General features: G+C 42.7%; 1 protein-coding gene across 1 annotated transcript in view; it reads left to right on the top strand.

Moving 5' to 3' along the window:
* The window catches only part of LRRC1 (leucine rich repeat containing 1), a 127541-nt gene that overhangs the window by 86718 nt on the left and 24632 nt on the right, over window positions 1-16191 (top strand). The window contains exons 5-8 of the mRNA XM_060162537.1: window positions 11693-11749; window positions 12043-12106; window positions 12494-12568; window positions 15239-15383. Of these exons, the coding sequence (XP_060018520.1) occupies window positions 11693-11749; window positions 12043-12106; window positions 12494-12568; window positions 15239-15383 (341 nt within the window). The remainder of the gene's footprint in view (window positions 1-11692; window positions 11750-12042; window positions 12107-12493; window positions 12569-15238; window positions 15384-16191) is intronic.

The raw sequence follows: 16191 nt of genomic DNA, 5'->3' as shown, positions 1-16191 counted from the left end.
CTCTGGGTGAACACATAAATATCTAACAAAAAGGGTTATTTCTAGTGAGAGGGTCTAGGTGGTAGAAAACCAGATAGATGAAAGACAGAAGTAGGAGGAAACTTATTACTGAATACTTTATTTTACATACATGTAGGTTCATGTATTACCTATTCACAAAGTTGACTTCACAAACTCAAGGGTGAGAGATGGCAGAAGATGGTGATTAAAAACGCAGATTCCCTGGTGAATCTTGGCTCTGCCCCTTCCCAGTTGCGGAAGACCTTGTTCAGGTCCCCTCTCTGTGCCTCCATTTTCTCATCCATAAAAGTTAGTTCTTGGAAAGCGCTTGCACCAGTGTCTGTTGTATAGTAATCTGCTGATATCATTATTAGAAGTCGGAGGATTAAAGACCAGTCATTCTCAATTTGCATCTCAGTGTCTAATCCTTGGTCACATATGTAAAAGTATTAGAAGTACCGGATGCTTTCTTTCATCTCTATAATACCACGTGTTGACTGAAGCAGCTGATAAATGCATGTGGAGTTTCTCTTGGCCTGTGGTTAAGAGCCTGGCCCCTGAAGTAGACAGAATTGCATTCAGGTCCCCCAAATGCATCACTTCTCAGCAGCGTGTCCTTTACTCGGTACTGCTGAAAGATATGCAGAGATGCTGGAGTGGAATTGACCAGGTTGCCTTGATGGGGAAGGCTCCATCCTGAAATCTTTTTTTTCTGACATCTTTATTGGAGTGTAATTGCTTTACAATGGTGTGTTACTTTCTGCTATATAAGGAAGTGAATCAGTTATACATATACATATATCCCCATATCTCGTCCCTCTTGCGTCTCCCTCCCTCCCACCCTCCCTATCCCACCCCTCCAGGAGGTCACAAAGCACCGAGCTCATCTCCCTGTGCTATGTGGCTGCTTCCCACTAGCTATCTATTTTACATTTGGTAGTGAATATATGTCCATGCCACTCTCTCACTTTGTCCCAGCTTCCCCTTCCCCATCCCCTTCCCCATATACTCAAGTCCATTCTTTAGTAGTTCTGCGTCTTTATTCCTGTCTTGCCCCTAGGTTCTTCATGACCATTTTTTTTTCTTAGATTCCGTATATATGTGTTAGCATACAGTATTTGTTTTTCTCTTTCTGACTGACTTCACTCTGTATGACAGACTCTAGGTCCATCCACCTCACTACAAATAACTCAATTTCGTTTCCTTTTATGGCTGAGTAATATTCCATTGTATATATGTGCCACATCTTCTTTATACATTCATCTGTTGATGGACACTTAGATTGATTTCATGTCCCGGCTATTGTAAATAGAGCTGCAATGAACATTGTGGTACATGACTCTTTTTGAATTATGGTTTTCTCAGGGGTATATGCCCAGTAGTGGGATTGCTGTGTCATATGGTAGTTCTATTTTTAGTTTACTAAGGAACCTCCATACTGTTCTCCATAGTGGCTGTATCAATTTACATTCCCACCAACAGTACAAGAGGGTTCCCTTTTCTCCACACCCTCTCCAGCATTTATTGTTCGCAGATTTTTTGATGATGGCCATTGTGACTGGTGTGAGATGATATCTCATTGTAGTTTTGATTTGCATTTCTCTAATGATTAATGATGTTGAACATTCTTTCATGTGTCTGTTGGCAATCTCTTCTTTGGAGAAATGTCTTTTTAGGTCTTCAGCCCATTTTTTGGATTGGGTTGTTTGTTTTTTTGATATTGAGCTGCATGAGCTGCTTGTAAATTTTGGAGATTAATCCTTTGTCAGTTTCTTCATTTGCAAATATTTTATCTCATTCTGAGGGTTGTCTTTTCGTCTTGTTTATGGTTTCCTTTGCTGTGCAAAAGCTTTTAAGTTTCATTAGGTCCCACTTGTTTATTTTTGTTTTTATTTCGATTTCTCTAGGAGGTGGGTCAAAAAGGATCTTGCTGGGGCTTCCCTGGTGGCGCAGTGGTTGGGAGTCCGCCTGCCAATGCAGGGGACGCGGGTTCGTGCCCCGGTCCGGGAGGATCCCATGTGCCGCGGAGCAGCTGGGCCTGTGAGCCATGGCCGCTGAGCCTGCACGTCCGGAGCTGTGCTCCGCAACGGGAGAGGCCACAGCAGTGAGAGGCCCGCATACTGCAAAAAAAAAAAAAAAAAAAAAAAAAGGATCTTGCTGTGATTTATGTCATAGAATGTTCTGCCTATGTCTTCCTCTAAGAGTTTGATAGTGTCTGGCCTTACATTTAGGTCTTTAATCCATTTTGAGTTTATTTTTGTGTATGTTGTTAGGGAGTGTTCTAATTTCATTCTTTTACATGTAGCTGTCCAGTTTTCCCAGCACCACTTATTGAAGAGGCTGTCTTTTCTCCATTGTATATTCTTGCCTCCTTTATCAAAGATAACGTGACCATATATGCGTGGGTTTATCTCTGGGCTTTCTATCCTGTTCCATTGATCTATATTTCGTTTTCTTTGTGCCAGTACCATACTGTCTTGGGCAGCTTTGTAGTATAGTCTGAAGTCAGGGAGCTTTATTCCTCCAGCTCCGATTTTCCTTCTCCAGATTGCTTTGGCTATTCGGGGTCTTTTGTGTTTCCATACAAATTGTGAGATTTTTTTGTCCTAGTTCTGTGAAAAATGCCAGTGGTAGTTTGATAGGGATTGCATTGAATCTGTAGATTGCTTTGGGTAGTAGAGTCATTTTCACAATGTTGATTCTTTCAATCCAAGAACATGGTATATCTCTCCATCTGTTTGTATCATCTTTAATTTCTTTCATCAGTGTCTTATAATTTTCTGCATACAGGCCTTTTGTCTCCTTAGGTAGGTTTATTCCTAGATATTTTATTCTTTTTGTAGCAATGGTAAATGGGAGTGTTTTCTTAATTTCACTTTCAGATTTTTCATCATTAATGTATAGGAATGCAAGAGATTTCTGTGCATTAATTTTGTATCCTGCTACTTTACCAAATTCATTGATTAGCTCTAGTAGTTTCCTGGTATCATCTTTAGGATTCTCTATGTACAGTATCATGTCATCTGCAAACAGGGACAGCTTTACTTCTTCTTTTCCGATTTGAATTCCTTTTATTTCTTTTTCTTCTCTGATTGCTGTGGCTAAAACTTCCAGAACTATGTTGAATAATAGTGGTGAAAGTGGGCACCCTTATGTTGTTCCTGATCTTAGTGGAAATGGTTTCAGCTTTTCACCACTGATGATGATGTTGGCTGTGGGTTTGTCATATATGGCCTTTATTATGTTGAGGTAAGTTCCTTCTATGCCTACATTCTGGAGAGTCTTTTTTATCATAAATCGGTGTTGAAATTTGTTGATAGCTTTTTCTGCATCTATTGAGATGATCATATGGTTTTTCTCCTTCAATTTGTTAATATGGTATATCACATTGATTGATATGCATATATTGAAGAATCCTTGCATTCCTGGGATAAACCCCACTTGATCATTGTGTATGATCCTTTTAATGTGCTGTTGGGTTCTGTTTGCCAGTATTTTGTTGAGAATTTTTGCATCTATATTCATATATTCATCAGTGATATTGGCCTGTAGTTTTCTTTCTTTGTGACATCTTTGTCTGGTTTTGGTATCAGGGTGATGGTGGCCTCATAGAATGAGTTTGGGAGTGTTCCTCCCTCTGCTATGTTTTGGAAGAGTTTGAGAAGGATGGGTGTTAGCTCTTCTCTAAATGTTTGATAGAATTTGCCTGTGAAGCCATCTGGTCCTGGGCTTTTTGTTTGTTGGAAGATTTTTTTTTTTTTTTTTTTTTTTTTTTGCAGTACGCGGGCCTCTCACTGTTGTGGCCTCTCCCATTGTGGAGCACAGGCTCTGGACGCGCAGGCTCAGCAGCCATGGCTCACGGGCCTAGCCGCTCCACAGCACGTGGGATCTTCCTGGACCGGGGCACAAACCCATGTCCCCTGCATCGGCAGGCGGAATCTCAACCACTGCACCACCAGGGAAGCCCTGTTGGAAGATTTTTAATCACAGTTTCAATTTCAGTGCTTGTGATTTGTCTGTTCATATTTTCTGTTTCTTTCTGGTTCAGTCTCGGGAGGTTGTGCATTTCTAAGAATTTTTCCATTTCTTCCAGGTTGTCCATTTTATTGGCATAGAGTTGCTTGTAGTAATCTCTCATGATCCTTTGTATTTCTGCAGTGTCAGTTGTTACTTCTCCTTTTTCATTTCTAATTCTATTGACTTGAGTCTTCTCCCTTTTTTTCTTGATGAGTCTGGCTAATGGTTTATCAATTTTGTTTATGTTCTGAAAGAACCAGCTTTTAGTTTTATTGATCTTTGCTGTAGTTTCCTTCATTTCTTTTTCATTTATTTCGGATCTGATCTTTATGATTTCTTTCCTTCTGCTGACTTTGGGGTTTTTTTGTTCTACTTTCTGTGATTGCTTTAGGTGTAAGGATAGGTTGTTTATTTGAGATGTTTCTTGTTTCTTAAGGTAGGATTGTATTGCTATAAACTTCCCTCTTAGAACTGCTTTTGCTGCATCCCATAGGTTTTGGGTCGTCGTGTTTTCATTGTCATTTGTTTGTAGGTATTTTTTGATTTCCACTTTGATTTCTTCAGTGATCTCTTGGTTATTAAGTAGTGTATTGTTTAGCCTCCATGTGTTTGTATTTTTTACAGGTTTTTTCCTGTAATTGATATCTAGTCTCATAGCGTTGTGGTCGGAAAAGATACTTGATATGATTTCAATTTTCTTAAATTGACCAAGGCTTGATATGTGACCCAAGATATGGTCTATCCTGGAGAATGTTCCATGAGCCCTTGAGAAGAAAGTGTATTCTGTTGTTTTTCAATGGAATGTCCAATAAATATCAATTAAGTCCATCTTGTTGAATGTATCATTTAAAGCTTGTGTTTCCTTATTTATTTTCATTTTGGATGATCTGTCCATTGGTGAAAGTGGGGTGTTAACGTCCCCTACTATGATTGTGTTACTGTCCATTTCCCCTTTTATGGCTGTTAGTATTTTCCTTATGTATTGAGGGGCTCCTATGTGGGGTGCATAAATATTTACAATTGTTATATCTTCTTCTTGGATTGATCCCTTGATCATTATGTAGTGTCCTTCTTTGTCTCTTGTAATAGTCTTTGTTTTAAAGTCTATTTTTTCTGATATGAGAATTGCTACTCCAGCTGTCTTTTGATTCCCATTTGTATGGAATATCTTTTTCCATCCCCTCACTTTCAGTCTGTATGTGTCCCTCGGTCTGAAGTGCATCTCTTGTAGACAGCATATATACCGGTCTTTTTTTTTTTTTTTTGCGATACGCGGGCCTCTCACTGTTGTGGCCTCTCCCGTCATGGAGCACAGGCTCCGGACGCACAGCCTCAGTGGCCATGGCTCACGGACCCAGCCGCTCCGCGGCATGTGGGATCTTCCCGGACTGGGGCACGAACCTGTGTCCCCTGCATTGGCAGGCGGACTCTCAACCACTGCGCCACCAGGGAAGCCCCCGGTCTTTTTTTTGTATCCATTCAGCCCATGTCTTTTGGTTGGAGCATTTAATCCATTTACATTTAAGGTAATTATCGATATGTATGTTCCTATTACCATTTTCTTAATTGTTTTGGGTTTGTTATTGTAGGTCTTTTCCTTCTCTTGTGTTTCCTGCCTAGAGAAGTTCCTTTAACATTTGTTGTAAAGCTGGTGTGGTAGTGCTGAATTGTCTTAGCTCTTGCTTGTCTGTAAAGGTGTTAATTTCTCTGTCAAATCTGAATGAGATCCTGCTGGGTAGAGTAATCTTGGTTGTAGGTTTTTCCCCCTCATCACTTTAAATATGTCCTGCCAGTCCCTTCTGGCTTGGAGAATGTCTGCTGAAAGATCAGCTGTTAACCTTATGGGGATTCCCTTGTATGTTATTTGTTGTTTTTCCCTTGCTGCCTTTAATATTTGGTCTTTGTATTTAATTTTTGATAGTTTGATTAATATGTGTCTTGATGAATATGTGTTTCTCCTTGGATTTATCCTGTATGGGACTCTCTGTGCTTCCTGGACTTGATTAACTATTTCCTTTCCCGTATTAGGGAAGTTTGCAACTATAATCTCTTCAAGTATTTTCTCAGTTCCTTTCTTTTTCTCTTCTTCTTCTGGGACACCTATAATTCGAATATTGGTGTGTTTAATGTTGTCTCAGAGATCTCTGAGACTGTCCTCAATTCTTTTCATTTTTTTTGTTTTCTTTACTCGGCTCTGCAGTAGTTATTTCCACTATTTTATCTTCCAGGTCACTTATCTGTTATTCTGCCTCAGTTATTCTGCTATTGATCCCTTCTAGAGATTTTTTAATTTCATTTATTGTGTTGTTCATCACTGTTTGTTTGCTCTTTAGTTCTTCTAGGTCCTTGTTAAATTTTCTTGTATTTTCTCCATTCTATTTCCAAGATTTTGGATCCTCTCTACTATCATTATTCTGAATTCTTTTTCAGGTAGACTGCCTATTTCCTCTTCATTTGTTTGGTCTGGTCGGTTTTTATCTTGCTCCTTCATCTGCTGTGTGTTTCTCTGTCTTCTCATTTTGCTTAACCTACTGTTTTTGGGGTCTCCTTTTCGCCGGCTGCAGGTTCGTAGTTCCCGTTGTTTTTGGTGTCTGCCCCCAGTGGCTAAGGTTGGTTCAGTGGGTTGTGTAGGCTTCCTGGTGGAGGGGACTAGTGCCTGTGTTCTGGTGGATGAGGCTGGATCTTGTCTTTCTGGTGGGCAGGTCCACGTCTGGTGGTGTGTTTTGGGGTGTCTGTGGCCTTATTATGATTTTAGGCAGCCTGTCTGCTAATGGGTGGGGTTGTGTTCCTGTCTTGCTAGTTGTTTGGCATAGGGTGTCCAGCACTGGAGCTTGCTGGTCTTTGATTGGAGCTGGGTCTTGGCGTTGAGATGGAGATCTCTGGGAGATATTTGCTGTTTGATATTATGTGGAGCTGGGAGGTCTCTTGTGGGCCATTGTCCTGAACTTGGCTCTCCCACTACAGAGGCTCAGCCTTGATGCCTGGCTGGAGCACCAAGAGCCTGTCTTCCACATGGAAGTTGCAGGTATATTGCCTGTCTCAAAAAATATCTTCTGGAAGAAGATCTTCAGGAGAAAGTCTTCTAGTCATGCACTTAAATCACTTTTTTAAATTCCATAAGACATCTTCTTAGTAGAATAGGCCAGTATCCATTTTTTAAGTGCTACGGATTACAATGGGAGTTCCATCTTTATATTCCATACACTATCGGAGGCCTGAGTAGTGGAAGCTGTGGACCCGTGTTCAGGGCCGGCTGAGGTCTCCGGTCTCAGAAGGGAACCGCTGAAAAGGCACAGATGGCACCTGCCACCTTCAGACCAGTCCCGACTTCAGGTTAGGTAGCGGTAAACTCAGTAGCTGTAGCAGGACCTTCTTGGCAGCAGCCAGCTCTTCCTTCACGACCTCCCCCAGCGTCTTCCCATCCTGAAGTCTTGATTGAAGATGCCGTGTTTGGAAAAGTCAGGAGGGGAGATCATTCGTCCATTCATTTTGGTCTTAATGTCTCTGGTCTAAACGTGCGTTCAAGCAGACCATGTTTTATGTCAGTCCATCCTAGAACGGCCTGGAGAACCACGTTCTGGAGGGGCTGGTAGGATTCTGTGTTTGGTCTGGGACTGTCCAGGGCAAGTTACTGATGAGAACCAAACCCATGGTTTCATTCGAGAATCAGTTAATGATCGAACTGAGAACGAACAGTCCAGCTTACACTCCGAGGTTTGGGGTTACGTGGGAGGTGGGCGTCTGTAGTCAAACCACTGTCTTTGCTTTTTATTCATTGTTGTTCCTCGAGTCACCAATTATGGGTGATGTATCCTTAAAAATTGGCCAGTGCCAGCCGCTCCCCATCTGTAGGCCTGTCCTTGGAGGAGGTTTTGGGCAGAGAGGGTGACTCCTGTGGTTGACAGCATCTTATAGCAATCTTTTCAGATACCCTGACTTGGGGCACACGTATTTGTGAGGCCCCTGATTGAGCTTGGGCACTGGGCTATCTCAAGGAAGCAAGGTACCAAACTGGCTCTGTTAACTTGAAGGGAATATATATCATGCCCTATTTACTGCAATAGATATGATTGTATTCATTTTAGGGGAATTGAGGTGCTGTGGTGAAGCACTTCAGCCAAGCAAATCCAAGTAGTTGTGAGGGATGGCCCTCGTTCCTCTCAGACTCCTTTTAGATGACCTTGCATCAGTGGGTCCCTTGAGTCTGATTATAATATCCCAGTTTCTTCAGTTTAAATAGTTTAAGATAACGGGGAAGCATCGCCCCAGAAAGGATATTATTTTATACACTTTATTTTAAATTAATTTTTGAGTTTTGAAAGGTTACAAAAATAGGATATTTTTTGTTGTCACTGTAACTAACACCCATGCATCCACATTTCCTTACTATCCCCAAATGATAGAAACTAAGAGGTTTTATTTATAGTCAGAACCTTCTTACGTAACAGGGTGTTATATTTGGGTGTTAGCACGATAGGTGATGTTGTTATTATAAGTTCTGTATATTCACAAGCCTGTTGGTGTTTTTGCAGCATTTTCACTCAAGAATGATTTGCTTTCAGTAACTGTGGCCTGTGCCTTTTCCCCTTAAGACAAAATTTAGAGATAATTTCAAAATGTGTTATCATATTTTTAAAGTGACATAAATCAACAAAAACCCCAATGTCCTTGGTGTGGTTGAGGAGGTAAGATTTCTGTATTTGCCCCAAATTGACAAGTGTTTTTATTTTATTTTATTTTATTTTTAATATTTATTTATTTATTTATTCGGCTGCACCGGGTCCTAGTTGTGGCACGTGTGATCAGCATGCAGGATCTTCGTTGTGGTGTGCAGGATCTTTAGTTACGGCATGTGAACTCTTAGTTGCGGCATGTGGGATCTAGTTTCCTGACCAGGGATTGAACCCGGGCCCCCTGCATTGGGAGCGCGGAGTCTTAGCCACTGGACCACCAGGGAAGTCCCTGACAGGTGTTTTTAAAATGTAAAGTATAAAGAGAGAGTTCCAGAGAATGGTGTTCCCCAGGGCGAGGGCAGAGTCTTGGCTTTCACCAGATTTGAATTGTGGCTTTGCCGCTGTCTGATGGACCTCACTTTCCTAATGGTGTCATCCCAGTGGTATTGACAATATGCTGGTTGTTCCTGGTCCAGAGATGACCCAGGTAAGGCGCCTCAGCCAGCGTCTCCTGCCCCAGGTGGCGTCCCAGGTGGCGGGCGGGTCCCAGCTCTGTTCTGTTTCAGGCAGGAGGCCTCAGACCAGGACTGCAGACCTTGGTGCAACACTCAGTAGCAGGGCCTGGGTGACACTGCTTCTTTGCAAGATGCTTTTGATGCTGCCCAGGGAGTAAAGATTTTGAAGCAAAGAAGGACTTTTCCCCTCCTTTCATTAGTGGATGTCTTTAGTGGGTCAAAAGAGGCATGAAAGTAATGACCATTAAATAGATAAATGACAATTCTAGGGCTTCCCTGGTGGCGCAGTGGCTGAGAGTCCGCCTGCCGATGCAGGGGACACAGGTTCGTGCCCCGGTCCGGGAGGATCCCACATGCCGCAGAGCGGCTGGGCCTGTGAGCCATGGCCGCTGAGCCTGTGCGTCCGGAGCCTGTGCTCCGCAACGGGAGAGGCCACAGCAGTGAGAGGCCCGCGTACCGAAAAAAAAAAAAAAAAAAAAAAGACAATTCTATCAGTGGTTTTTAAAATAGAAATGTGAAAGCAGCCAAATGATGATCACCTTCCCCATAAAACTGGCCAGCGGTTCCAGGAGCATTTAACATTGGAAACAAAGCCCTTTGTTTTTAAGTTTTTACTTTTACAGTGAGTTAACGTCCTGTCTCCCCCTTATCTACAGGTTGCTTTTGGGGGCAGATACTGCACCCTCTCCCTCCCACGTTCTATTTCTTCTACGTAAAGGCTTGGCCCCGAGGCAGTAGAACTGGGTAGCTGCGACTCCCACCTGGGTGCATTTTGGGGAGAGACTAATTGATATTAAATTCACAATTACTTATTAGCAGGGATGTTGACTTTTTCTTTAAAAAAAGTATGTTATAAAGAGTTGTATTTGTTTGCTCTTGCTTTAATTGTGAAAACCGTTACTCAGCTTCTAAATTTCTAAAATTAGTTTTAGTTCTCTAAAATTAGAGGAGGAGATACCGTATCTGTGCATTTCCTAGTATAGTTCAAATACGCTTTCAAGCCCATGGGCTTTACGTGTGTATATGTATCGTTCCTGAAAATCAAATTTACATTTTCTGATATTATGAAACCGGCTTTGTCAGTGCCCGCGATTCTGGCTTGATGTTGGAAGGAGTACAGAGGATTAAGGCAGATGAGAGTGTTGGGATGATGTCTGACTCCCCGTGTTCTGTGCGCTCACACGTAAATGCCTTCCAAATCTTGTCGTTCCTCTGGTGACATTAGCAAAAGCTGGAGTTCTCTATTGGTTAGAGCTTAGCACAGTGGCTGCTGGAGAAATAGACCAACCGATGATCTACTGAATCAGTACCTCGTGCCAGTGCTGACATACTTGGACGTGTGTGGTGTCTGCTGATTCAGAATTGCCACTGCCACCCAGATCGTCGGCATCTGGGGAGAACATCTGTCTCCTTGCACCGTGTTCCTAGTAGACATGGATTACAGCTGAGAGGCAGGAGAATCTGCTGGAAAGAGTGCCATTCGGGGTTTATTAAGAATAAAAGCGGGCTTCCCTGATGGCGCAGTGGTTGAGAGTCCGCCTGCCAATGCAGGGGACGCGGGTTCGTGCCCCGGTCCTGGAGAATCCCACATGCCGCGGAGCGGCTGGGCCCGTGAGCCATGGCCGCTGAGCCTGCGTGTCCGAAGCCTGTGCTCCGCAACGGGAGAGGCCACAACAGTGAGAGACCCGCGTACCACACACACACAAAAAAAGAATAAAAGCAACATTACCACAGCCACTGCTTATTGACCACAGTCTCGCATCGTGGGCACCACGTGGAGTATGTTATTACTTGAGTCCTCCTGCATCTCAGTGCTCCCTTGCCCTGTAAACTTGTGGTCTTAAGTAGAGCATGTGGACTTTCTGGACCGATATGCCCACTGCTTTCAAACGGGCATGGTTTCTCACTGATGTTTGTAAGAAGAGCTCCGTGAGATTAAAGGCTTTCCTGTTTTTATGGCAACAGCACATTTTCGACATTCTAAAGCCTAGAAGCACATATTCGGCTGCTATCTTGGTCCTGGGAGTGGTTGTCTTTCAAGGGCTAGAGAGTTATTTTCACATATCAACTGTACAAAGTATAGGCATGAGGGTGCCTTACTGTGATGACCCTGCTCTTTTTATTTTAATATTAAAACTTGGGAAGTGGAGATGATGCTGTTTTCAGTGGGGGTGGGGGTGGTCATAGATGTTTTCCCCTGGGAAGTGACGTACAAGGTCTTATTAAGAGTTGCTCCTGGAGGGGTGGGATGGGGAGGGTGGGAGGGAGGGAGACGCAACAGGGAAGACATATGGGAACATATGTTTATGTATGACTGATTCACTTTGTTATAAAGCAGAAACTAACACACCATTGTAAAGCAATTATACTCCAATAAAGATGTAAAAAAAAAAGAGTTGCTCCTTGTGGAGTGTGTACTTTGCGGGGGGTGGAGTAGGAAGAATCTCAGGAACTTTCCTTATACTTTTTCCTTCTGTTCATTTCTAGTCTTTATAACCTGGCTTCACTGGAACTGAGAGAGAATCTTCTTACGTATCTCCCTGAGTGAGTCTCTGGGGAAAAGGAGAGGGGGTTATGTACTGAATGAACTTCTTGAAGCATTAAAAAAAAAAAAAAAAGTACTACAGTATCTTGTCAAAAAGAAATTCTGTGTCTTTTGGAAAATTTGAGAGATGCCAGCCTTCTCTCAATAGTCCTTCCTGTGCAATAATTATGACCATAAAATCCAGATGAATCTTATTTTGGGAAACTAGTCCAAGTGAGGAATGCCGTACTGCTCAGCATTTCTAAGTCCTAAGAGCTCCCTCCCTTTGTTTTTTTGTTTTTTTTTTTAATAGCTCTCTAACCCAGCTACGGAGACTAGAAGAACTTGATTTAGGAAACAATGAAATATATAATTTGGTAAGTCTGTACTGAAGAGAGATTTGAATTTCACCTTGTCCTTAGTCACGATCACAAAATATTTGGGGGGAGATCTGTAGGGATGCTTGTAAGCCAGTGTTTCCACGGATACAGCTTGGCAGCATTAGAGAACGTGCTTCAGTTCACACAGGTTAAGAATGATGATTCAGGGGTGGAGGGTCACGGCTAGAGATGATGGGTATCAGTGGAAACAGCTGGCATTCTTGGGGAGCATTGGGGATACTTTTAGGAAGGGGGGCTGATATTGGAGAAGTACCAACGAACGACCTCTACGGTACCCCGTTACTAACTGTTGAATTAGGGTTCTTTCTTAATGGAAGCCTTGAAATTGGAGCTTTGCTACCATAACATTGCTTTTTGTTTTAGCCAGAATCGATTGGCGCTCTCTTACATCTAAAGGATCTCTGGTTGGACGGAAATCAACTGTCAGAATTACCTCAGGTGAGTGGTAATTTCACACTGTGTCCCCCAAAAGGTAAAAACACCACCACCTTCATGTGTTTCCTGCCTCTACATAAGATTTTCTGTAGGAGGGATCTTGAAAACCAAAACATTGGTTGAAAAAGCAGATTTGGAAAAATATATTGAGCATTCACCGTGCTGCATTGCTGTAGAAACACTGAAAGCCTCAACCCACCATTTCTACAGATAATAAATATATCCTGTAGTGTGTGAAGTCTGCATTTTATTTCATCCTTGCTCTATGCTTGGCTTGCCTGCTTGAAGCCCAGCAAATTTGGAAGTTACCAGGATGCCAGATTGAGATGGTACAAGTTTCTGCCACTGTTTGTGATGTGCCAAGTGCTTTGGGATAAGTTGGCCCCAGTTTGCCCCGTAATAGTTGATGTAAAAGCAATGCAAAAAGCTTTTATTTCATATTTTTTCCAAGTGTTGCTATGGTTTAGCTGGAATGTCACACGCTGTTCATGTTTTTCCTGCTGTTACTGAGCGTGAGAACCATGTTCGGAATGAAATGGAGTCTCGTGTGGGCTTCTGAGTACGTCGTGGTCACCTTGTGGGTCCCAGCAAGCAGGACCCGCTTTCTGGTCAGTTGAAAGAGAAACTTGAACTAACAACAACACACGGGCATTTCCCCCCTTACTTTGTTTTTCTCCAACTATTACTGAAGTTTACTCTTTGCTGTCTCTTACAGCCAGGGTTAAAGTCAGAATATATTTCATGATGGTCTAGGTGTGTGTATTTTACAGTAATTCAGAAGCTGTCTGCTGGGCTGTGTGAACCTGTCGTAATGGGACCGTGCACTTTGGGTGGGAAATGTGTATCGGTGCAGGGAAGCCTAACACTAGAAAAAAAGCATTTAAGTAAAATTCTAATTGTTGTAGTTATAGTGCTGGAATTACCATTGACATCACCCACGACTAATGCAACTAAGGAACTAATTTGAGTGTATTTCTGAGTTCTTGGCTGCATTTGGGAAAAGGATAGGACAGAACAGTAACTGGTGTGGGCAAGGGTTTGATTAACACTTAGATTTCTCTAGGAAATTATGAGAAATCTTGATTGAGAGGATTCTAGTTACTTAAGAGTCAAAGGATGGGGGGAAGATGCCAGGAAGTTATTAAGAAAGTAATAAAACATCAGCTGTATAGGATGGATAAACAAGGTCCTACTGTAGAGCACAGGGAACTGTATTCAATACCCTGTGATAAACCAGAATGGAAAAGACTATGAAAAAGAATATATATATGTGTATATATATATATATGTATGTATGTATGTATAACTGCATCACTTTGCTGTACAGCAGAAATAAACACAACATTGTAAATCAACTATACTTCAATAAACTTGAAAATATCAGCTATTAGACATGCAGGGGGAGAGTATATGTGTGGACAGATGTACATAAACAATTATGTGCAAAATGCCATGTCCCAAACACAAAGAAATGAACATGCCACTGGTCATGTTATTAATGGTTATTTCAACATCTCATTTGCCCGCTTGTATAACCTTCTATTAAGCCAGGACTAAACACATCAGACAGTCCCAGATAATCAGAATTATTTTCCTGTCTTCACAGATGACAGAAAGAAAAGGAGACAAAGCCATTGTTAAAAGGAATGAATGAAAAAGTGGAAGAACCTCAGGGGCCTGGCATGAAATTAGTAGAAATGTAGTCTGATTTCCTACAGGCAGGGAATGCAGGGGTGGGGCTCACAGGATGTATATTAGGTGGGAGATAAACTTGGAAGAATCGATCCCAGTTCAATGCCGGCTGAGGAGTTTGTGCTTATGTAGCCATCAGGGAGCCACTGGAGTTAGAGGAGGAGTCTGATTCCGTGACTGGAGCGATGTTTCCTGGAGGGAAAGATGGAGGCATGGTTTGTGAACAGACGTGGGCAGAGGATGCCCAGACCAGTCCGGGTGGGAGGGTACTGAGAGTGGGAACGTAACAGACTGGCAATGGCACGGAACAGTGGAGGCGGTTATCAGAGAGAAACTGTGCCCTTGGAGAGCGGAAGGGTACGATCTCTCTTGAATGGAATGTGAGACTCATAGAGGCACCTCCCTCACTCATGGGTTGGCTCTTCTGCTTCAAAGCAGTCTGCCTTTCTTGTCCCGGGTGTTAACAGTGTCGGCGGGTCTGTGTGCTCCAGTTTGGCTGGGGAGCAGACGCACCGATGTCGTAACAAGCGCTGTCTGTCATGGGAGATAGAAAGTAGATGGTTTCCTTCCAGGACATCTCAGGCTCACTCTCAAGTGCGAGCTGCCTTCTGAGTGATTGATTCCAAACTTGGAGAACTGGATTCTAGCCTCCTTTTTTTCCCCCCACTAATCTGTGGGACCTTAAAACGACTCATCTTCTCTTGGTGCCAACCTCCTCATCTTATTAAGGGAGTGATTCCTCACCTGCGTGACGTCGGAGGGCTTGGCGTCCCTCCCAGCTCCGTGTGTGTGATTCACACTGCTTTCGGTTTTCATTGGAAGGGGGTCTGGAAACTTACCCCTGCCTTCACACTCACACCGGCGCTAAGGAAACATCCTTAGGACCACTCTGGGATTCGATTTTGAAAAATCGCTGTAACAAATTCCTCCATACCATGGCAGGTTCAGGCATGACTCTCTTTTCCTGTGTCGTTGATGTAGGAAATAGGAAATCTGAAGAACCTGCTCTGCTTAGATGTCTCTGAAAACAGGTTGGAAAGACTTCCCGAAGAAATCAGTGGCCTGACGTCATTAACGGATTTAGTCATTTCCCAGAACTTGTTAGAAACACTCCCAGATGGCATTGGTGAGTATTGAAAATAACTAACTACCAAGGTGCTGGCTCTTCTCAGGTGCTGGGGACGTGATTCCTTCAGTCATTTGTTTTTAAAGAAGGAAAGCAAGGAATATTTAATACAATTAAAGTTTCTCCATATGCAAGCGTTTCTGTCGCCCTGGTCTGGTAGCAGTTATACGTGTTGTTACTTTTAAGTGTTGGCCCCTGTCTACTTCCTCCACATCTTATTTCCATGCTTTCGGTAGGGATCAGCCCAAATCACAGAATGTGTTTCAGACATATGAACAACCACTAAGACATTTCTAATTGAGCATCGTAAATAGTTTATGGGAAACGACCTTTGACCTTATGGTGTGACCCAGGTAAGGGCTGTTACGGGGAGAGTGGGTGTCGTATGGAACCTTTTCTGGTCTATCGAGAATCATCTTTTCCTTGAACCATTCTTTGCCATTTCCTTTAAAAAAACGTCCAGACATTTTCTTTCCCGTAAAGGAACACAGCCCAGGGTGAGAAAATAAATGCAACCAGAGAAGATATAAATAGACATACGCTGTCAGCTCCACTGTAGCCAAGCTGCCTAGAAATTGTAAGAAATTATATTTAACTGTGTGGTTGACATAGGATAGCTGTCTTTGACCTTCACTTAACTTGTATTCAGAACATCAAAGGGAGTTTGGGGAAGGTTTTCAGTAGTTGGAGAAGCTTTGTGACAGAGGACCCCTTCCTTTCTGGTATTTGGTCCAGATGATAATAGCGACCTGGCAGAAACACAGGCTCTGCATTTTGGTTGAGGCTGGTTGGGAAATTGATGGGGACT

This window comes from Lagenorhynchus albirostris, chromosome 10 (genome assembly GCF_949774975.1).
Source record: "Lagenorhynchus albirostris chromosome 10, mLagAlb1.1, whole genome shotgun sequence".
NCBI lineage: Eukaryota > Metazoa > Chordata > Mammalia > Artiodactyla > Delphinidae > Lagenorhynchus > Lagenorhynchus albirostris.
The sequence above is the reverse complement of the archived record's forward strand: the minus strand, read 5'-3'. Positions and strand labels throughout refer to the sequence as shown.